Source organism: Diospyros lotus, chromosome 4 (genome assembly GCF_014633365.1).
Source record: "Diospyros lotus cultivar Yz01 chromosome 4, ASM1463336v1, whole genome shotgun sequence".
Classification (NCBI taxonomy): Eukaryota; Viridiplantae; Streptophyta; class Magnoliopsida; order Ericales; family Ebenaceae; genus Diospyros; species Diospyros lotus.
The window spans coordinates 39,441,908-39,466,274 of record NC_068341.1 but is presented as its reverse complement, the minus strand read 5'-3'; the positions used below and the strand labels follow the sequence as shown (position 1 = coordinate 39,466,274).

At 37.3% G+C, this 24,367-nt stretch overlaps 2 protein-coding genes and 1 non-coding gene across 5 annotated transcripts in view; all 3 read right to left on the bottom strand.

Moving 5' to 3' along the window:
- Positions 1-7: 7 nt before the first annotated feature.
- LOC127800526 (nuclear transport factor 2B-like) lies at positions 8-9,288 on the bottom strand. Of its 2 annotated transcripts, none has more exons than XM_052335181.1 (2): positions 8,829-9,288; positions 8-82 (listed from the first exon to the last, which is right to left on the bottom strand). In XM_052335181.1, the coding sequence occupies exons 1-2, from the start codon at positions 9,123-9,125 to the stop codon at positions 65-67; spliced, it is 315 nt and encodes a 104-aa protein (XP_052191141.1). In that variant the 5' UTR covers positions 9,126-9,288; the 3' UTR covers positions 8-64. The 2 variants fall into 2 exon arrangements, with proteins under 2 accessions (XP_052191141.1, XP_052191140.1); XM_052335180.1 differs by lacking the exon at positions 8-82 and adding an exon at positions 483-761 and having other exon boundaries at positions 8,829-9,280.
- Positions 9,289-18,872: 9,584 nt separating this feature from the next.
- Positions 18,873-18,954, bottom strand: TRNAS-UGA (transfer RNA serine (anticodon UGA)). Its single transcript has one exon. It is a non-coding gene; the product is annotated as a tRNA-Ser (tRNA).
- A 5,123-nt stretch (positions 18,955-24,077) lies between these two features.
- LOC127800347 (50S ribosomal protein L27, chloroplastic) overlaps positions 24,078-24,367 on the bottom strand; it is a 31,034-nt gene continuing 30,744 nt past the window's right edge. For both annotated transcript variants that reach the window (XM_052334914.1, XM_052334915.1), the window contains exon 4: positions 24,078-24,348. In XM_052334914.1, coding sequence (XP_052190874.1) covers positions 24,169-24,348 — 180 coding nt within the window. In that variant the 3' untranslated portion in view covers positions 24,078-24,168. The remainder of the gene's footprint in view (positions 24,349-24,367) is intronic.

The window sequence follows — 24,367 nt, the reverse complement described above, 5'->3', positions numbered from 1 at the left end:
TGAACTCGAATTTCAACGATGTGTGATCTTATTTTGGCAAGCTCAACCTTGAGCGTATTGGGCTTCAGACGATTGGGTCGGCCTGCTGGGTTAAGCCCAACCCATAAGTAATGCGAAAAATACCCATAACAATAATAAAATACCATTGTCATCTCCACAAACTACAATTATTAAGGTTTAAACCTTACACCTTTCAAAGATATACATGTAACTATTGCAAAGTAAGTTCGTTCAACTCAAAGAGGACGTAGCAATTGCAATTGCAAGTTCTCATCAATAGCCCTGCCAGTGTGCAATGTGGTGGAAGTTAAACCAGAGAGAGTAGAGAGAAAGCAAAAACCTTCTTGCCTGGCACACAATCTTAAAATTTTCCTTCATTTCAAGGAACATTTAAATTCATTGATGAACACATCAAAACAGTCCTCGGGAAGACACCATCAATTCAATTCATCCCCCCAAGATTTTGAAGACTGCTAAAAATGTAATAAGACACACAAGGGAAGCAAAAGACATTAGTTCAACATCTTTCACCTCCCAACAGCTTAAGCTTATATTTAAAACTGAGCAAACTTGTTCCTGAAGTCCAGGACACTCAATCAAAACAACACTTCTCCCTGATGTACCCAATAAAAAAATAAACAAAAAACAACACTCCTTAATTGGGTTTCCACACGGCCAACCACTCTTCACGCATAGTTCAAGCGGAATATGTCGTTTTGCACATAGAAACTCCCTTGTGGTGTTGGCATCAAATGGAACATCTGTGTACCAAAAAAGAAGGTAACAACAATGAAGGGATTAGTTAAAGATGCTTTTCTTTCTGTATAAACAAGCAATTACTGAGGGTTCAGAGATGGGCGAGGTTAGGGAAAAATAAGTGCAGAGACAATATACATGTCTAGAACAAGAAGTCGTTGATTTTGTATTGGGCATTCCCTTTTAAACATTTTGGTGTCAAAATCTTGTCAACATCTACAAAGTGATTCCCTAGTCTAGAACAAGGAGAGAAAGGGAGTCCGGAGCCTCACAGAAGGAAAAATGCTCAAAAACTGGAGGCCACAAAAGCTATCCTACTCCCCCCACCTCCCTTGCCCAGCAAACTTCATGTCTCACCTCGCTCTATAACCCTGTCTTCAAACAGGACGGGTATGTGTATGTAAGCATTCACATTATCAAAATAAAGAAAATATAAGCAAGAGATCTAGCTAAGTAACGGACATGATGTGTCAATGTAACCCTCAGGCCTTACAGCAAACGGAATAAAACACTCAATATCCTAGGCACAATCAAAAGGTCCGATAAAACATATTGTATGAGGAAACCAAATATGATAAAAGATCCATTCACCCAGAACTCACGTGATTAAGGTGGCTAAACAATTTCATAATAGAATGCCTTGGACAGATAAATAATGAAGTTCCAATGCCCAGAATTATAATTAACCAATTGGTCCCCATATATAGAACAAATCTCATGAATCATCTAGGCATTGTGGCAGACACCACCTGCAATATCCTAGGCACAATCTAGAGGTCCAATGCAACACATTTTAAGAGGCTACCAAGTTCGACGAAAGGTCCAGTGTGTAAAAAATCACCTGAGCAATAAACGTGTAATGATAGTATCTTTCAATTAAAGGGTTTTTTTTTTTTTTCTTTTTCTTCCTCTTTTTTTTGTAGTGGTGGGTTTTTTTTTTTTTTTTTTTTGGGGGGGGGGGGGGGTGTGCCAAAGCAATGAGTCCACCTGCTCTGAACATGAATTGTATTTCCAGTCCAAATCCTTACACTTTAATGGGTAGAACACATTAAATTCAAATTACTCCAGGTTGAAATATCAATTTTTCTGCCCACACAAGAGGTCAGAAAAAAGGTAAGGAAGATGGAGATAGTAAATGTTCAAAAGGGAAGGCATACTGATAGTTTAGGTAATGTTTATGCATCCAATCAATGAAATGTCAATTATTTCTCCAGTTCAGTTTACAGGAGCAAGTAATATCGTTTCTAGAATCTATTCAATTACCTTTGCATGCACTAGCATATACATGAATTATATGACAAACAAGCATTATGATGGGACTGCCATGTCATCACCAGAAAAAATGAAAAGAGCTCAAATTCACGATAAAACATATACCCTCCATGAAGAACAAAAAGAGTAACAGCTCATAGCTAACAGCTACTAGAACTCATAGCAGCTACTGCATAGCTGGTACTGCTACTACTACTAGTACTGATAGCTACGACTACTGCTAGCTACAAGCATGGTACTGCCCTTATTCTATTCCTATTGGAGACAACAATGCATCACAAGAACAAACAAAACCTAGTTCTATATAACTTGGTATACCCCTGATAAGAGTTCATACAACTACAACCAAACTCCAATTTTATGAATAATTTTTTTTTCCCCGCCAAAAAAGAGTATGCTAGTTTATAAAGAACTTACCTTAAACAAATAGAAAATGTAAGAAGTAGGGATTTAGCCATAACCTCATGTCTTTGCATGTGAGAATTAGATAGGAAACACTTAGAAACATGTACCAGATTCATGTATCCAAGTTCATTTGATGCAGGTCTTAAATATCCAATTCATTATACCACTTCCTCTACCACCAACTTACACAAGTAAATCCTTTGAGAATTACCAAAAAAGAAAGAGAAAATCTCAAACTTGTACTTCATTGTACCATTTCCACTAGTAATCATTTCCACAGGAAAAACATTTCATGCAAAGACTCAATATCAAGTTTAAAGATTCTCCACAACTGACAAGATTATAATCAAAGTGAAAGGTAAAACTATATTCAGCACAAACAAAAGTTTAAGTGAAAGCAATTAGATACAGTATCTCCCATACAATTAGAACTTTTTGTTCATAGAACTTTATTTGTTGTTTCTGGACCTCCTGGATCTACCCCAACCACGACTCCATTTCATCCTTATTGGATCCTAATAGGCAGCCCATAACATTTCCCTACCCAAGACCTAAGAAATAAGGGCATAATAGGGATATTGAAATGGGAGAAGGCAAGTGATGCATGTGTAGCCAACAAATTCAGTTAAGGGGTAGAATGGGAAGAGCAAAGAGGGAGAGGCATGTGAGGGCAACAAATTCCTTTAAATAAAGAAGCAAATAGAGTAGAAGGGAGAATTTTCTGGTGAATATAGAGGGAGGGTGTGGACCTCTCGAAAGTCTACTTTCTTTTCATTTTATTAATTTCTAGCTTGTAGTTCATTCGATTATCAGTGTCCTATCAATTTGGTATCAGAGCGTGATCCATGGGGGGCTTTGTATCAGAGAGAGTGGGCGAGCTAGAGCGGAGGTTGGAGACTTACCAGCAACAAATGGAAGGGAGGATGGATGATCTACAAGCGGGAATGGACTCGCTAAAGAACGAGTTCCAGAGGATGCAAGGAATAGAGAAGAATTTAGCAATGGTGCTGGAGCAATTTAACCTGCTGGCGGAGAAGTGCGGAGAGCAGGAGAGGGGACGAAAAGGGAAACGGGGTGAGGAGGACATACCGGCGGACTCATCCTTGGCTCTGGGAGGATAGCCAGCACAAGGCGATTGTAGCTGTGAGGTCGGAACGAAGCATGAAGCTTTCGGGAGGCAAGATGGTAGAAGTCGGCGACTAGAGATGCCGAACTTCGAAGAGGGCAACCCTGATGGGTGGGTTTTCAGGGCCGAGAGATACTTCTCGATGAATGGATTGACGGAGGCTGAGAAGATGGATACAGCAGCTCTTTGTTTCGATGGGCCTGCACTCGCCTGGTTTCAGTGGGAACAAAGGCGACATAGAGTCAGGAGCTGGGAAAAGTTGAAGATCCATCTACGTAGACGATTCCGGTCTTCGCAAGAGGGATCATTGGAGGAAACGCTCGTGGCCCTCAGGCAAGATGAATCCGTGCGGGAATATCGCCTCCTCTTTGAGACTTTGGCAGCTCCGATGGATGCAGCTTCAGAGGCCATACTGGAAGGCCTCTTTGTTAATGGGTTGAAGCCAGAAATTAGGGCTGAGGTTAGGGTGTTACAACCCTCGGGTCTAACGCAAATCATGGAGACAGCCCAACGAATTGAAGAGAAGATTCACATACTCCAAGCCCAAGTTGGTCCTGGACCACCTATGAACCCTACAACAGTTCCCTGTTCTTCACCTTGAGGACAAGGTGAGTTTCGTGGGGGGAGTATTGATAGGCAACCCATAACATTTCCCTACCCAAGACCTAAGAAATAAGGGCATAATAGGGATATTGAAATGGGAGAAGGCAAGTGATGCATGTGTAGCCAACAAATTCAGTTAAGGGGTAGAATGGGAAGAGCAAAGAGGGAGAGGCATGTGAGGGCAACAAATTCCTTTAAATAGAGGAGCAAATAGAGTAGAAGGGGGAATTTTCTGGTGAATATAGAGGGAGAGTGTGGACCTCTCAAAAGTCCACTTTCTTTTCATTTTATTAATTTCCAGCTTGTAGTTCTTTTGATTATCAGTGTCCTATCAGATCCATCATAGCACTTAGACCAACTCATTTTGTCAATCAAAGTTTCTCCACAGATTTTCCCAACAAAGTCACACACATGTTTTATCCAGTGCTAGGTTTGGAACCAGAAATCTTTTTGAGGGAGTAGAAAGTAAAAATCAGTTTTATGAATAACCAATCAAAGATTTTATACCTAAGAAATTTCTGTTCATTTTCTTATCAGTTTTTAAACTGATAAATGTAAGTGTAAATTTCACCCAGACCCCCTGTGGTTTGGGTTATTTTTATGGAGACCCTTTGAGGTTTAAATTTAGCATTTCAGGTCCTTGTGGTTTACTTCTTTTTCAAACAACTATTTCCATTAGTTTAAATTCCAACTGCATTACTGATTTGGTCAAAATTATGTTGTTTTTGGAAACTCTAACCAATCTTAAGTGGGTCTAAAATATTCATCATTATTTTTTCTCTACTTTCTCTCTCGATATCGTTGCCATTATATAAGTGTAGCAAACAAGCAAATTCCAATTTCAATGTTCAGAGCAGCAAACAAACAAATCTAGCCCTTATCGTTCCAAAACTCCTTGAAAGTTTAGTGTAAAAACAAAGACTCAACGCTGCAATCCTTACAAAATAAAATCCCCAACTTTTAGTAGCCATAAAAAAATTGCTACTTTGATTTCTTGTATATGATATGCGTAAATATATATAGGATATATGTATGATACTTATATTATATTTGTGAAATTGCAACCTCAATTTCACAACTAACCATGTTTGTGTTTGTGTGTGTTTGGTTATAGTATATATATAAAATCCTTTGTGTTTGTGTTTGGATGGGAAATTGAGAAAAGTATGGGGAAGAATTAGACAAAAATGGAGGGGGACAGCGAGAATAGAGAAAGAATAGAGGAGATCAAGAGGGAGAACAGAGAATTTGGAGGGAAATTAAAGAGAGAATTTCATAGAAATTCAGTTTATCATTCCACAATATGATTAATTCTCTAGGTTACAGTCTATTTATAGGTTTCCTAGGTAAAGGTACAAACCAGCAAAGCAATAAGGTACAACTGCTAACTAATACATGTAATATCCTATGCCTAGTCTACAGTCTACCCTTCGGGTCATGACAATCCCCTCTCCTTGAGAGGTTTCTTGTGCTCAAGAAAATTATTACAACTGAGTTGTTGTTTCTTCATCTAATTCTCATCTTCTCTATTTGGTTTCTTCTTCGCCTTTTCTTATTCTTTTCTCTTAGTTTCCTTTTATTTTGCTTTTCCTTTTCTTTTTCCCCAATAGTAACAATACTATGATTCGCTGCAACACCAAATCCAGCCATCCACCTATTCCCTATCACAATTGAAAATAGTTCCAATTGACCTATAATTCCTGCAACCATACCATTTCCAATCGTAGAAAGGAATTCAAACTTCTTTGCAGGCCAAAAGCTAATTTGCTGCAGCTCTCCAATTTGAATATGAATAATCAAGACAGCAAGAGTCTTGTTCCCAACAACATCTTTTCTTCCTGGTTGCTAGTGTACACCAAAAGCTCACTTTCAACAGATTTTTCCTCCAGCGAAACCTCAATAACTTCTTTAGCAATTACCAATCCTTTCTTGTCATCCTGAATTACCGGATCCAATTCAGGTTTTTCCTCATTCCTTACTACTACCATTCCTATTCTCAGGGCCTCATCAGCCTCATACCTCTCATCAGCTGCATGAACACTATCTTCCTCACAGTCCTCTTGTTTCAATGCTACTTCATCAACTTGCTGCACTACTTGATTGGCAGCCTTAGTAGTACCATTAATCTACTGGCTACTCATAGAATAATTTTTAGGCTACAGCTCATGCTTTCTGTATATCGCTTCTAAAGCAAGCTCCAGTAACCTTGCTTTCTCAGCAGCCTGCTTAACAATGGCAGGTTGCATCATCTTGATAGTTACCCATAGTTCATCTTTAAGGTCATTGATGAAATTGGAAACGAAATACCGCTCCATTAACGCAAGTTGCAAACTCAACATCAAGGACCTTAATTATTCAAATCGGTCCTAATACTCCATCATTAATCTGACTTGTTTTAGTTTATGAAATTCGTCAATCACATTGGTCAATGACTTCTCTCTAGACCGATCACTTCGATCCTCTACAAACTCAGTCCAATTAACCTCAATTCCAGTCGTAATACTGAACAATACATCCAAGCAAGCCGAATCAACAATTCGTCCATTCGGTCCAACTTTTGCTTGAAGTTAGCGCAACTTCACTCCCACGACTGCACGGTACTTCCCAAGTTTTCTCAATTCCTCTGGTCGATGCCATTTCCACAGTTCGTTTACTTCAAATTGTTGGAGAATATATGGAATAATTATGGTCGTGTAGTGATAAGAAAAGATTAGAATGTGCTAAAAGAGATAAGATGATAAGGAGAAGAATTTTAAATTAAAGACAACTGAGGAGATAAAGAAATGATAAGAAGTTACAGATAAAATAGTTCCATAAAGAAAGGAGAGAACTATCTTTCAAGTTTGAATCCTATCATATATGTGAGAACTATCTTTCAAGTTTGAATCCTATCATATATGTTGTTATACTATATTTAAATTTTGTATTTTGAATTCCTATATTCTAGGAGCAAACTAAAGCCTACTCATATATACCTCGTTGGAGATCAAATACAAGTGTAAAAAATAATTCATTTTGTTCACCTCCAGTTTTACTTCAAGAGTATTCCTACTTCAGATTTTCTATTTGTTCACAAATTATTGTTTTTGATCACTGCAAGGGATCGCCTATCAACAAATGCGACAGTTCTCGAATCCACCTAAATCTATAGAGACAAAATCCGCCTCAATTCGCTACTTCCCGTTCAGAAAACCTAATCCTCCAATTGATCGATTTTGGTCTGCCTATAGGTATTGCCTCCGAATCACAATCGAAAATCACCGTTGGAAATTAATAATGGAGAAGTGTCAGAAATCAATTAGTCAATAGTCGACCAGCTCTGCTGCTCTAAATCGTTAGAAATCACTGCCAAAAATTAACCTGTAGGTATCTCCCAAGCCACCCTGCAGTAGCCAATAACCATCGACTCCGATCTGCCTTCAAATTCGAGCCGAGAACTGCGTTCCTTTGCTTCGCCTTCAATTCCAACCTGCGAATTGCTCGAAGATCGCCTAGCTCTGCTTGCTACCAAGATCACTAGGTTGGATCACCTAGCTTGCTCGATTTCGCCTACCTTCAAGTCGACTCAGAATTCACTACGTTAGAAATTAACGGCGTCAAAATGGAGAAATCAATAGCCTAAGAATCACCGCTAACTCAGCTTCCTAAATCACCTCCAGTGACTCGATCAGTTCTGTTTCAACCAAGAATTGCTTGCTCCACTTCGTCTTCAAAGGATTAGCTACTCTACTTGGAATCGCATCAAGAAGCATTGGCCAATGGATTACAGTGACCGACCCTAACTGCTTTTGCCAGAATCATAGCCAAGGATTGATCAGCTCTGATACCAAATGTCACAACTTAGGGTTTTCTTAGGATTTGGATGGGAAATTGAGAAAGAGTATGGGGAAGAATTAGACAGAAATGGAGGGAGACAATAAGAATAGAGAGAGAATAGAGGAGATCGAGAGGGAGAACAGAGAATTGGGAGGGAAGTTAAAAAGAGAATTTCATAGAAATTCAGTTTATCATTCCACAATATAACTAATTCTCTAGGTTACAGCCTATTTATAGGTTTTCTAGGTAAAGGTACAAACCAACAAAGCAGTAAGATATAACCACTAAGAGTGTGTTTGATAGTATTTAGTTGGAAAATGAAAGAAAACATTTTACAACTTACGTGGAAAACAAAAATCACAAATTTAATTCCATGAAAAAAGTAATCTGTCAAACAATAAAGATGAAATTCAATTCTTTGGACGGAACATTTTTCATGAAATTTTCATGCTATCAAACACACCCTAAGTAATACATGTAATATCTTATGCCTAATCTTTCATCGGGGTCACGACAATTTTAAACTCAATAAAACAGCAATTCTTATAAATTTAATAGATCCCCTTACAATCCGGATATAGATTTTGGAATCTAGTATTGATTGGAGAGCTCAAGTATTGATCGGGTAAATTAGCTTGTAGAAGTAACGATTGGAGAGCCGAAGGGTCAAGTATTCCAACTCTGTCCAATAATCTTTAACCAAAAGAAAATCAATCGGCAGCACCCGGAATCCGAATTAGATACAAGTCTAAACAAACTGCAATCCAACCTCAAAATCGCAACAAGATACATTCACAGAAAGTAGGAAAACAGGCGAGAAAGAAGAAGGGTGTTGGAAGAAAGAGCTGACCTGACTGAACTTGAGGGCGTGCTGTTCGCCGGCAAGCTGGAGGTTGCCGCTGACAAAGACGAGCATGCCGCCGGCGGGGCCGGAGGGCTGGCAGTCGACGGTGGTGATGCTGTGCTGGCACTGATGGAAGGGGAGGCTGGCGAGCTTGGCGGCGATGTTCTGGGCGCCCTGGAATTTCTGTCCCTCGAAGGAGAGCATGGAGCTATCCTGGTACAAGTTGGCGAGGCCGCCGCGATTGGTGTCGAAGGTGGAGTAGTAGTGGTCCACGAAGGCCTTTGCTACAGAGTCCGGATCCATTTCGATTTCGAATTCGATTTCTCACCCTTTTCCTTCGCCTTTCTCTTTCTCTCTCTTCGCTAATTCGCCGATTGATTGATTCAATTGTTCCGTCTGTCTGTCTGTGTCACTTCGCTGCATTCTCGCGCTACCTCAATTTCAAGGCCACCTCCACCCAGCCGGCGCTTAGGGCTTATTTTATTTGACTTGGGTAAGGCGCCCTTTTTTTTTTCCTTTTTAAGTAACCTTTATAAATCATTCTTAAATTTTACTTAAATTATATCAATTACCACCCTATTTCAAAAATAACACTTGCCTTCGTTGAGGTTCTTTGACCATACATGATTTTCTCTCTAGTCCTTAACAAACGGCTGTTGACTCCAGCTAAACTCCAAAAGTACCTTTCTATCTCTATTCACTTTAATTAAAAATAAATAAGTATTACTAATAACAATCCACTCCATTATCAACTATCACTAGTGTTAGTCCGTTTAAGTTTTTTCAAAAGAACCTAGATACCTAGTTTGAATTCATTGCTAACCACCACCATTATTGAGGAAGAACCTAAAGACGTTTCATCCAGTTCCTCCAAATCACCTAAACATTACCAAAGAACTCATATGAGAACCCAACTGTGTTATTTTGAAAGAACTTAGAAAAATAAACATAAAGATGTAATGAAAAGAAATTAGACTTACTTGAACATCTGGATTCACTAACTCCAAATCTACCGTCTCCATTGGGTTACCATTGCTGGCAAGTTTTTATTCTATTGATTCGTGATCACTGCCGATCTTTAGTTTTTCTCGTTAACCTATTTCTTTCTAATCCTCTATTTTTTCCCAAATTATAAATCATTTTTAGGTTCAATTGTTTGAACATATGAACTCCTTAACCATAAATCATTCTAAGTTCTCAAAATAACTCTTCAGGGAGAAAAAGAGAGAAAGATATGCAATGATTCCCAAAATTGTTTAATAGCTTAATAGTTGCCCCAAAATGACTACAGCTAGATTAGTAAGCATAATTTTGAGTAAAACTACATATACGATTAAATCTAAATCTCTCGATTGCAAACTTGCTAGAGGTAACCATCGCCAGACCACCGATATAAGAGAGAAAGAAAGAAAAACAAACCATTGGAGCATGCTAACGATTATGGCATTCATTGCGGTACAAATAGTGTGAAGAGAGAGGAAAAAGTAACAAATAGCTTAGAAGAGAAAGAAAGAATAATGAAAATGAATAAAAATTAATGCAAAAAATTCAATTTCACAAATAAGATAACAACAAGGTGCATGTTATGTTTAAAATTACAATTGTGATCTGTATAATTTAGGAAAATCTCAGGATTCTGTATGAAATTTATCATTTCTGTTGTGCCAAGAAAAATGGACGCCCCACCAAAGCAAGGGACCTTCCGGGCAAACCAGTCCTTTCCATGCATCCTGAAAGCTTCCAAGATAGAGCTTCTGGGCGTCACGAAGCTTCCGGGTAAAGGGTTTCTAGGCATCACGAAAGCTTCTTGGAAAAGGGTAGGAGTGTTCAAAAAAAATCGCTAGACCGTGATTTCTGGCCGAATCGAACTGGACCGAACCAGTCGATTTTTTTGAAGTGACGGTCCGGTTCAGTTTGGAAAACTACCAAACCACGTTGTTCGAGGTTTGGCAGACCGATGGTTTGATTTTAAACCGAACCACTCGCATATATAATATATAATTTAGATATTATAAATATAAAAAAGGGCAGGCGGTCTTCGACTCTTCCTCTCATCTTTCTCCCATTTCCCCCCAGTCAAACCCTAACCCTAAGCCTCACTCTCGTTGCTACTACCTCATATTGCGCCGAGCTCCATCACCAATATCTCCACCACCCTCCACCATCGCCATCCACAACGCTGTAGCCGATGGTCATTGATTCGTTGCATCTCGCTCTCATTCTCACTCTCTACTAGTGGTCTGGTTGCTACGACGCTTCTTCTGCCTCTTTGTCACTCTCAGCTTTGGTTCATTACACGTCGACCTCTCTCTTGCTCACTCTCGGACCCTCCACTCTTGATCCGTTCTATGGACGTTGACTTCGGACAGCTTGGTTGCAGGCGATTGCTATTGTGTAGGCTGCCCAGCGCCCCTGCCTCTCTCTCACTCTCGCTCACTATCACTATAAGTTCTCTCATTTACTGCTCTATTGGGTTCTGAGTGACTATTCTATGGGTTTGGTTGCTGGCATATTAGGGTTTGTTGTTTCTCAAATTGCAAAAACAGGCTGCTCGGTCTATTAAGAGGTGCAAACCGCATTTGGTGCATTTTTTTTGCCAAACCTCTACTTTTGATCAATATTGCATCAGATCGCGAAATCGCACCAGACCGCATGTGCGATTTGGCGTGTTGAAAATTGTCCAAACCGTATCGTGAACACCCCTAGAAAAAGGTTTATGAGCATCGCAAAAGCTTTCAGGCAAAGGGTTTCTGGGTATTGCGAAACCTTCTTGGAAAATAGTTTCTAGGCATCGTGAAAGTTTCTGGGCAAAGGGCTTCTGTGCATAGCAAAAGCTTCAAGGCAAATGGTTTACGAGCATCGCGAAAGCATCCAGGAAAAAGGCTTTCAGGCATTGCAAAAGCTTTAGAGCAAAGAGTTTTCAGGCAAAGGGTTTCTGGGCATCACGAAAGCTTCCGAGCAAAGGGTTTCCGGGCATCTTGAAAACTTTCGGGCATAAAGAAGTTTCCTAGCAAAGGGGTTTCAGGGCAACACGTATCTTAAACTCCCAAATGATTGCCACATGTCATTTGACGGTCCTCGAGAATCGAGCCTATAAATACCCAGCTATAGGACCCAGAAAATAGACTTATTTCCATTTTCGGTAACCTCTAAACACTTCTCTAATTTTTGTTGCAATAGTATCATCTTCGGAATACTAACTTGACCATCAAAGAGTTTTTGCGGGAAGACACCCTCACAAACCTTATAACCTATTTTGGTCTTGGGAACAACGTAGATAAAGAATCAATCAGTGACATCAATTGTTTTCGGGTATACTTTCAAGGCATACTTTCAGGGGGTACCTTCCCGGCATATCTTCTGGATACACCTTCAGGGCACACCTTTTGGGCATACTTTCAGGGCATATTTTCAAGGTGTACCTTCAGGGCACACTTTTGGGGCGTACCTTCAGGGCATATTCTCAAGGCATACCTTTAGGGCATACCTTCAGGATATAACTTCAAGGTGTTGCCATTACTCCAGAAAGCTGACACTACTTTCAGACAAAACCCTATCATCTCGGATACTTCCCACTTCACAAAATTTCAATTATTGTATTTTTGGCAATAACATTTTCTTTTATTTTATTATTACTATTATTATTATTATTTGAATCATATTATTTGGTCTTACTCCTTAATTCAAAATCATAGCCCTTGTACATGAAATATCTAAAAATCATTACATTAATTTTAACAATTATTGTAATTATTAAAACCAATGCAAAGAATAAAAAATAAAACTAATCTTGCTCTCTCACCACTATTTCACCTAACCTATCACATTATTTTGTGATAGTCAATGGTACACAAATCCTTCTCACAAGGTTCCATCACTTCGCCACCATGGAAGAAGTTTTGTTTGCAAAGGTTCGAAACTCATATGCTCTTGAAGGCACCCGTCATCATCTTTGCAAGAACATAAATTTCCACCAATATATTTATTGAAATGGAGCATATTAGATGGTGAGAAACTTCAAATTGGATAAAAAAAAACTAGAAAACTAAAAAAAGAGAAGTGATTAGTTAGGGATGATCGAGAAAGCCACTTTGATGCCTAAATCAAATATGTAGCAACAAAAAGGACATTAGAAATCTAGTGATAACTTAATTAAGATTAACATTGAAAATGAATGCTTACTCAAGAGTAGAGATCCCCTATTATTTATAACAATGTAAAAATAATCCTTTGCTTAGGATTAGGTGTACTTGTTAGACAACCCTTGGAAGTATAAGAGTTCTAATCTCGTATGTTAACAAGAATGGAGCTTCACCTATCATTGTCTAGGGAATGGTTTAACAAGCCCATAGCATATGCGAAATTTCATCTGCCCATAAGCTATTTACTGAGTCAAGTCTAGTTTAAGGCTTTAAAGTATGCTTCAATTGGTTATTTCAACTTGGTTGTTAGCTTAAGGTTGGCTAATCATCGAAAACCAAATTACTTAATGTGGTATGCTTTGTAGAATTCATAGAAAGGTTTCTCAGTAAATTGGATACTGTTATTCGCCACAATGACTCTAAGGACCTAAATCTATAGACAATAAAGTTGTTCAAAAACTCACAAGGCTTACCAAATGTTATTTGGGAAAGGGGTTTAGCTTCCACCTACATGGTAAAGTAACCTGCTACCATTTTCAAGTACCTTTGCTACTTGGTGGGTTAGGGTAATAGCCTGACAATATTGATTCCCTATTGGGCGAATAACTAAGTTAGGGTAGTTATCAGCTTGGTTGGCAAGTGATTCTAGTTGGCATAGTCTTGGAAACTATTACACGTTGTTATGAGTCATTTAGTGTTAGTGATGAGAATTGGCTAGTAATAACCCCAACAAAGCACTTTAAGGGCCAAGGAGTGTGCCCTAGGATGTCTCCCGTAGGTTCATGTATCTCTCTCAAGGCATGGTTTGCTTCTAGGAAAGTGAGACATTACAAAAACGGATGAAAAAAATAACCTTTAGTAAGGTTCCCTTGTTCTAGGATATAGTGTATCCCTTTTGGTTGTAACTTTAAAGCTTCGATTCGGGATCTAAACAATGTCCCATGCTCCACATATGATACAATCCAGTTTATCTAACTATGGGCAAGTTCGATCTATTGAGTTTCTTTTATTTGTTCAATCGAGGATTGGTTAAGAACCTGGAGTTGTACCCATGGTGAAAGATCCTCGTTTATTTTAATAGCCAAGTGTGAGAATACATCTACATCATATAGTTCTCTTCTCAAGGTACCTACTTATCCTTGAAACTTTAGGAAAAAAAGATTACCTTCTTAACTTTAGCTAAATATTGAGCCATTTTTGGTTCTCAAGCTTCAAAGGTTCATTGTATTTGACTGACTACTAACTAGGAATCATTATATGCCTTTATGCGCCCCAACTCTTGATTGATTTGCATGTTAATAACTAGTGCCTCATACTCTACTTCATTGTTTGTCACTTTAAATTAGAAGCGTAAAACTATTGCATTTAATCTCCTTTAGGGGATGATATGATTATCCTTGCTCCCATGGTGTTGACTCCTGAAGATCAATCAATATGTTGGATCAAAACTATGCTCCCCATGTTCGAGGCTTTCTTTTGCTCCTACTAGAGTTAGTAAATTGGATATAAAATTTATTAGGACCTAAGTTTTAAGGACAAGTTATGGCTAAAACTAGATACTGAAGCCAAGTTTTACCATCCATGACAATATTCACCTAACAAAGTCAAGCTTCTAAAAAGCATTTCTAATAAGTTGGATCGTGAGGACTACCATAGTATGTGCTTGAAAGTAATGGCACAAATTCCTTGCCATACTAATAAGAGTTAATCCCAAGTTTTCAATTAAAGCACTTGGCTTTGGCCTTTTGAAAGACTCAACTAACTTAATATATTGGTTTGTGTTGGATATGAGCTCTCAAGACCAATTCTAGTGACACAAAATTACTCGATATTATAATTTTTTAAATATCAAGTTTATGTTTTTTTATTTAAATTGCAATATGATTTAAATTAAGTATATATACATTAATATAATAAAAAGTGGATACCATTCTTAAGAGTTAAGAATATGAATAACGGATAATTCATGATTCGTTATGCTATAAACAAGTTCTTAACCTAGATAGTAGCAACTCATAAAGGCTAGCACATCGTTTTTCTTCTTATTCAGTATGAGATACTGAAAGTTAAGATTGGTGAGTCTCGTGCCATTCTACATGAGATATGAAAGAAAGATGTGTGGTTGCTCGTTATAAGAATGAGTTCATTAAACAAGACTGTTAACATTGAATCACACGGGTTTTGTCACACGGGTCAATGATTCAATTTTAGCTGCGAATGTGCAAATGGTCCTTAGATCTGAGATGACATAAATATCTATACATTGGTGGATTATGATATCAGGGATACTATATGGTTGTTCTAATCAAGAATAATTATGCATATCTTTGTGTCTAATTCAGTGATATATGAGGTATATGTGCATCAGACATAGAATCTATTATTTCGAGATTTGTGAGGAGAATATTATATGCGATCCAATAATTACTTGATGATAAATCCTTTATCGAGATAATATGACAATGGAATGTGTGTTCTATATATATGTTGTGTCATGTTAGTTAAGATTGATTTTGAATTTAATCATATGGCAAGATTAAGAGATTTGACATGTTGTCTGTGATCTCATATCTTGTCAAGATATAGAATGATAGAATGACCATATTGCAAGGTATCGTAGTAAAAATTTTATTATACCCACTTTGTATTAAATTGAATAATCATGACATGTTACTAGATGTCACTCATGATTTATGAGAATTAATAATTGATTAATTCTCATTGACAATTTAATTGTGAACCTAAAAAGTCACACCCAGTAAAAAAATACTTTTAAAAAGAAGAAAAACAAATTATTAATTTTGAAAATTACTAATTTTGGTACATTTATTTATTTAGATAAATAAGAATAATTGAATAATTATATTATTTAATTATTAATAATTGGATCGAGATTAATGCTAGCACATTAAGCCTGGCCTAAGGGCACCTAAGGTCTCATATGATATTTGCCCTTTTAGAATTGGAAAAAAAGGGTCAATATCGATTCATCAAGCAAGATATGAATTGACCATTTGTGTTGATTTTTTCGTTGAGTTTTTGGCATCCCAAATGCTTTACAAGGGTCACATGTCAAGAACTGTTTTGATTTTTTTTTTAGTTTTCGATACCTCGATGTGTAACCATGTATCCAAGGGTAAGGAATTAACTAAAGGCACACTTTTGGGTTTAAGCTTTATGTTATACTTTGAAGGGTAAGGAAGGTCTTTTCTAGGTCAACAACATGTTCTTCGGGTTTGCGCTTCTTGTAAAGAGGTAATACACCTTTATATTCCTACCTATTTGGTTTTTAAACATTAAATTTACTAATTATCGGTAAGTTTCTCCAATATTCTTCAATCCAAAAGACATAACTTTGTAACAATATAATAATTGATTTATTATAAAGGCGATATGTTATTTATCTAGTGTCCACATCTTAATTTGATTATATCCAAAATAAGCATCCATGAAACTCATGAGTTTGTTTTCAACTGTTGCATCCACAAGTTAATCCACCTTCAATAAAGGGAAAGGATCTTTTCGAGAGATTTTATTCAAATCAGTGAAGTCAACACAAATACACCAATCCCTACAGACTGCCTAATATGCTAGTCTCCACTAATCTCTAAATGGACTTGAAATAGTGGCTTATTAAGAAATGTAAACATTGTTGGGCCCTAGTCTTGAGATCTTTGGGGTTTAGGTCTCTAACAACTAGGCTTTTTTTCTAATGGAGATGTTTGAGAATGGTGTTCCTCCATTCGAGCAAGTGCCTTGCAAGTCGTACCAACTTATTTTTCAACGTACATGTATTGATGGGCTTAGGTGTATAGTTTTGTCAATGTTTTTGGCTCATTTTTATTTAGGGAGAAGTCAAACCCGATTTCCTTGAGGGCATCAATAAAGCAACTATTTCTACTTTGTCCTTTAGCTTACCAATGCTAGCAACCTTAGCTTGAAACTTAGAAATGAATTGCCTAAGGGGTTCATTAGGTTTGGGTTTTACACGTAGTAAACAGCTGTTGTTCTTCTTCGAGGCTCAATTTCCCTAAAACCTATTTTTGAATTACTTCATAAGCTTTTTAAATTTGGAGATACTAACTTCGAGAATCATATCCAACCAATCCCTTGCTCTTCTATGCAATGTTTATGAAAAGTTTCAATAGAGCATAGCATCAGTTGTTGATGCATACTTGGACTGCATGCCTTTGTAGTTTCAATGGAGATTTTCCTCATGATCTTCTACCCCTTGAAATATACAAAACGAAAGGTAGCTAAACTTTGCCAACATAGGTTTCTTAATGATGTTGGGAGTAAAACGTGTTAATGTCGACCACACAATTTGGGTTAATTGACCTTCACAAAGGCTTTTATTAACTGCTCAAATGATGGCATTTCGTTAGTCATCGATTAACTTGCTATTGGAGTCAAATTTCTCTTATTATTTACATTTTTCTTTTTGAATTGAATTGGAATTCGCTTTGCAACATTTGTTAAGAGCTACTTTAGTTGGATTGTTGTTCATCTTTATGAATGTGTTCACGTCACCTATGTTAGCGAGTCTCAACTGAAGTTGAACTAGTTGAACTTCTATCAAACAACACGAACTATTTTTGGGATTTCACATTTCAACCATCAGGTTTGTTATATAAGCATCCTTCGTTCCCATAAAATACACCTAATTAATTATTACAGAAAAGGAATGTGCTAAGAAACTTCAATTTTGGATGACAAGAACTAAAAAATTGCAAAAGACATGAGATGAGACTACCCCAGGGCTAGTCAGGAAAACCACTTCGATAATTTAGTCAAACATGGAGCAATTAATAGAGAGGAGACTAGAAAGCTATTAACCACGAATGAGAGATCCCTTTCTATTTAGAGCAAGGTAAAGATAATCATTAGTTCAAGATTAGGTCTTTTTGTTAGAGAAAACTTAGGAGTAGCTATCCTAAATGAATTTGGAGGGATTACAATTATCCTTGTAAATCACCTCCATAGAATTTAGGGTAAGGAATTTATCTTAGTTTTATGGAGATTTGATTGGATGGTCAGATTCTCAGTGAAGATCTTGGTCAAATTAAGATCCCACGTTTGAGCATAAATGATTTGCTCACAAATTTTTAAGAGACCCACCTTTAGGCCGAACAAAATCCCTATGGGGTGCGCAGCTCAGCTGATCATAGCTGGGGGCACAAAGTGCCTCCAAGATGAAGTTTGGGATAAGGATCAAAGATCGAGTCTCGTCAGTGACAATGTGGGAGCAATCTCTCAAAATGAGGGGACTCCTTGTGCGCAGTGAGCACTGATCTAGTCATTGTGCCCGACTGAATCACCATGATTAACCTCCTCATATTCTGTCGGATTGGGTGTGGAGACGCCTGGAGTGAGCGATTCACCTTTTGGGACAAGATCCCTATGGAGTGTTAAAGCCAAGCAATAGGGACAGATTCACGAATCTATGTTAGGAGAGGTTAAAATTTTATAAAGTTAATAAACCTAATAATGATCCAGGACAACTGACTAGTTAATCCATCCTGCACGACGTAACTAGCAGGTCAATTCCCATCAAGCACAAGGTCTCTGGTACATATACAAGCAAAGCTTTTGGCATTATGCATATACATGTTAATATATTAATCCCTTGATTTATTGTTCTGATGATGTCACACAATAATAATCTATAATAATTAAATTACAACACACGCACGCACGCACCTAAGCACTTCTGCAATAATAAACTGCAAATATATATATTAAGACAAGCCCACAAGTGGAAAATAGAATTGTAAACTTACTCCAATCCATTTTCAATGTTAAAGCTATTATCATTTCGTAGGCCATGAGCACACCATACGTCATACGCGTAGGATAGCAAGATCCCAAGTGAGTCTTCTTATTAAGACCCAAAAAAGAAGAATAATGTCGTCGACAGCAGGGTTCGAACCTGCGCGGGCGTAGCCCAACAGATTTCAAGTCTGTCTCCTTAACCACTCGGACATATCGACCTTTGCAATCGTTCTAACGATGGATCCTATAAATTTCTTAAATCTTTACGGAACTCAACCTCTGCGGCATAAGTAAGATTGCAATCGAACTGAACCCAACAAAAACTCGAGCTCGGCTCATTTGTGACCCTAGTCATAAGATGTTCTCCAATTCCGGTTGCATGCATATCTGTGATCATAATTCATTAAGGAATATGGAATTAAATTTATTTAGTTAGTAAGGTTAGAAATAAAAATTTTAAAATTACAAATAATAGAAAATATAAATATATATTTTTATGTCATAAGAATATATTAAGAAAATCTAATTCTAAACCACATATATTTTTTAAAAATACATCTAAATAAGTTTTATGCAAAAATAATGAAAAAGTCAGCACAAATTGTCAACGATGGGTACTCTCAAGTTGCATCGTGGTTACATCTACGTCGTATAATGAATACTGAAGTTTTATCACAAATACCAATACATTGTACTACGATACTCAAATGTTCTATCATGGGTAGTGTTCCTTCTTACCCAAAAGAGGGATGGTCGAATGTGAGCTTGTAGTGGTAGGAAATAGATTTCGATGGTAGTTAATATCTGCAAACACTCCAACGCTCAAATAAGTAACAGAGCAGAGTGACAAAATATTGATAGGACAGAAAAAAACATAAATTGACTCTTGATAGAGTTGGTGTAGAAGGAGAAGAGGTCCTCTTGCATGTATAATTGCATTGGGTGTTGCATGGTGATAAGATCGAATATCTAATATCGACGGGGCTTCTTAACAGTGGCATGGTGCCGATAGGACTTTCATTAAATACGGATGAAATTTGTCATTAATGAAGATAGGATCTGGAGCAGGCACGAAAGTGTGGCAGGTACAAGAGTGATGCTGATCACCGATAGCAGGTAAAAAGAGGAAGAGATTGGACCAGAAAGCCGGTAAAGGTCTTGGGCTTCCACTGGACCGAGCCTAATTGGGCCAGAACGATACAGGTAGGATTGTGCAACTAACCCATAAAAACCAAAATCCAATTGAACTTTTTGGCTCAATTATTATGTTCAATTTCTTATATAGATCAATTCGTGTTCATTCATAATATAGAAACGATGCCGCATGCACTTTGCTTTTAGATAAGGGGGGGTTGGAAAATTGAACCCGATTAAAAACTAAATTAAAGTCTAATAATTGGATTGAACTCAAATATAAAACCGAACTAAGTATCTAAAATGAAATTCTACCTAAAATGAACAATTTTAACAAATAACTCTCATAAAATGACACCGCACACATAAATTTTTATACAAATTCATAATAATTCTACTCAAATTCATAGTAATTTTATCTAAAACTAAGAATATATCGACTCAATACTATAAACTATTATTAATTTCAGACTCGTGTTCCGCAGCATTTAAGGAAAAAATTAATGAATGAAACTGTAAGTATGACATGAGAAACTGTAAAAATTGATTCATTTTGAAATGAAATACAAAGCTTGAATTGAGGAGTCATTTGTAGAGAAAATATTGTTTTGGATCGTGTTCCTTTTTTTTTTTTTTTGGGGGGGGGGGGGGTTAAGATATCATCACGAGCGTCCCTCGCTGTTCGGCCCCACAATTTCAACAAGAGAGGTAAATCAAGGAATCCAACAGGCAATTTTCGACCCCTAGCACAACTGCAAATGTGAGGATGAGAAGCATTTTTTATTTTTCAATGTCACTCTTTGCCTGCTGAACTATCTTCTGGTCAGAACTCAAACACGAAACTTGAGAGATCAAAGAGCAACACTCCCAACACATTCAACATTTTTCATTTTTTTGCCTTTTTGTTGCGACTATTATGTGTACTGTATGGTTAATTGGTGCTTGAAGATTGTAACACCCCGGCCCTACTACCGGGTGCCACCGTAACCTATAGTTACAATCTCGGCCCGTCTTAAAGGACAGCTATGCCCTGCCAACATAAATATTAAAATAATATTAGGCGCCTTGGGTGGGGTCTAGGCTTTGCTGCCTTCAACTATCGAAAAATTCGAGTTTAAAATGTATAAGCAGCGGATACCTATTCGACTCTCGAATTCAATTAGGCCCTTAAAATATAAATCCAATTTCAAATATAACAAATAATTACCAACATGCCCAATACAATACTCCAATGGTCAAGCATAACTAGATCACACTCACTGAGTTACTCATAGTGGAAATCTTAACTTGATTTAGACCAAATTTTATTTAATTCATTGTCATTTCTCGTAGTCAAATATAAAGCATATAAATTACATAAACAACACAAGACACGACCTATATTCTCACTGCCTGCAATCACTATTGACCGGCGACCTTCCACCAGTACCGCTTTCCCTTTCGTAGATCCCTTAGGTTAGTGAGAGTGAAGGGGGTGAGTCTGAAGACTCAGTAAGAGCAATATGCAATGCAATAAATTAATGAGCATGACATCATAGATAAAAATGAAGTGCAACATGCATACAAGCCCGTCCACCGCACCTATCTTAGGCTCTAAGTGGCCCCTAGTGGTTTCATCTATGACCCCGTCCTAGGACCCTCTCAGTCAACAGTCCACATGCCTAAGCACTTCCTCAATATCTTATACAAGCCATGACAAAAGAAATTTACATGCAAAGCACATTAAACCCTTACCTTAATTCGTTTGATGATTAACTCTGTATGTTGCACAAGTTAACGTACCCGCAACACCCTTATCACAGTTATACATAAGGCTAAGTAATTTATTGACTAATCAAAAATTAAATTTACTAATTTAATTAATTCCAAATATTATCTACTAATTTAATTTAACTAACTAATTAATTAATTAAAACAAACTAATTACTTTAATTAACTAAGTAAATTTAATTACCTTAGTAGTGTCGAATTCCTCCTCTTCACCGAGCTTTATTTTCACTTAATCCCTTAACTCCATGGCTGTGTTGCCTATTTATAGGCTTGGTCGTCCCCTGTTTTCTCCCAAAATCCATGGTATAATCCATGGTTTTTAATCCTCAATTTCTAAGCTGATTACCTTGGCCACTGCTCCCTTACGTGGCTATAAATTGGCTTCACAAGGAGAGTATGACAGTTGTGAAATGAAGGCGAAATTAGCAGCTGGCAAAAACCAAAATCAAGGTTAATTGCTGCTGGACGCGTGGTTGCAACTTAGCAGCTTCTTGGGCTTCAATTTGACACTGAAATGGTGCCGTTTTGCTCGATTAATTTGCTAGAAAATTCCAACTTTCTTCCCCAAAATCTGCGAATAGGAACGAACCCACGGCCAAAAGAAGTTCCTGTGAGTTTACAACCAGCTTGGCTAAAAGCCCCTTCAATTCCTTACTTACTTTTATTATATTTAACTTGTTTTTTTGGTTGTTACTTAATAATATTCCAAAATTTCCAGCATCTTACACGTCCCAAGATTTGAACCTTCCAACATTTCATGCACATTTGCACTTCCCACCTTTAAGCTATGAGCTCTCTTATTGCTTTATCCTATCTAACTTAATTTTATATTAATTAATTGCTCAATTTTTTCCACTTTGTGCTCAACCCAAGAAATATCATAATTTCTTATTTACTTCTCTTATTCAAACACATTAGATTTAAAATTATTTTCCTAAAAAAAAAACAAATATACTCATAAATCCTCTTCAACGCACCAAATCATGTATTATTTATTTTTATTATTTTATATCTTTTTTTCAAGGTCAAGGATGTTACAAAGATAGATAGATGACAAAATAGTTCAACAGGACTCCATCATACTTCTTTGTGTATTAGCCCAACAGATTTCAAACTCCATGAGAGAAAAGAGAGTACCTACTACCTTCCAAGAGCATTTATATGAATTAAAATCCTGTTTTGGGTACACAAGATGGAAAAAAGGATTAGGAATAGTGTTAGAATCGGATCGCAAACATGGCATAGAAATTAATCACAGAGTAATTCGACACAAATTTATAGTGGTTAGACCCAAGTAACTGTCTGCGCCCACAATAGTCTGCTAAACCAAATCAAACAAAAAAAACGAAACAAAACGAAACAAAACAGTTTTCCACATAAAACTGCATAACCCTACCAAACTTTAACATGGATTCACTTGCAGAAATTATTTATTTGATTCACTTGCAGGAAACCATAGAGCAAAAAACAGTAAAAAACTCTCTCCATAGTGAGGGGGCTCCTTGTGCGCGGTGAGCTCGGGTCTAGTCACTGCATCCGGCTGGATCACCATGACCTCCTCCCACATTCTATTGGGCCGGGTGTGAAGGACGTTCGGGATGAGCGATTTCGGGACCAAAAAAACAGTAAAGAAAGAGAGGAGAATGATTAATTTAAGATGGGACGCCTTGATTGCTTTCCTTCCTTCTGCTTACTAGCTGGCTAGCTCTCCAGTGTCGGAATGATTTTTGAGATAGATTCTTCTCAGCTCTCTCTCACTGATTCTGTTTACTGTTTTCTGGGTGCTTAGTCAAGATTTACTTCAGCCTGTGCTCTCTTCCAATCTTGATGTGTTAGGAGCAGTTGGATCATGTTAGCTTAATTATTTGTACGACGAATGAGGGGATTGAAAAGAAATTTGGACAGATCAAGCCTAACTTGCTCACTGTAGTAAAAAGTAGTCTCAAACTCACAGATCAATCAACTCGTTTCACATCTCTATGTTGAATAAACGTCACTCTTAACCTAAATCTAAATATCATGAGGGAATTGTTTGTGTAAGAAATTATTTTAATTCTCTTTATATTATATTTTAAAATAGTATTAGATTTTCTGATGCTATTTAGCCATTATTCATGGATTGAAACACACGACCATTTTCTTATCCAAACAATGTATTACATTAGAGGTGAGCATTTTTTTTTAATTCTAAAATTAAAAGGAGAAGAGAGAGAGTGTCAAAGATAGAGCATAGAGTATACATTAGAGGTGGAGAGTGTTTGAGACTCTCATTTTCGCGATGCGCATATATAATCAGTCAAGTGAAACTTTGCCATCTTCTGGCAACTCTATGTACATAATCAGCGAGTGAAATATCACCATTCATTCATTATATGGACCCATATGCACTACCAATTTCCTAGGAGACCACAAGTGATGTGAACTCAAAACCTTTCGATGGAAAAAGTAAATTTCAATTAAGTACTGAGCACAGAAATTACACCGTTGGAGGAAGCAAGCATTAAGCATAAATCATGGACTTTTACAGATCATCCAATTGGATTGTTTTCGGCATCTTCATTGACTGATGCCAATACCAACTGGGGTTGAATGATATTACCTTCCCTTCTTGCTTTTCTGCGCTCCCGCTGTAGTCTGAAAGACTCCCTCTTTCTTGCTCTGTAACTGTTGGGGTTTTCAGGCTGCACGACGCGGGGATAAACACTCACCTGTCGATCAACACAATAT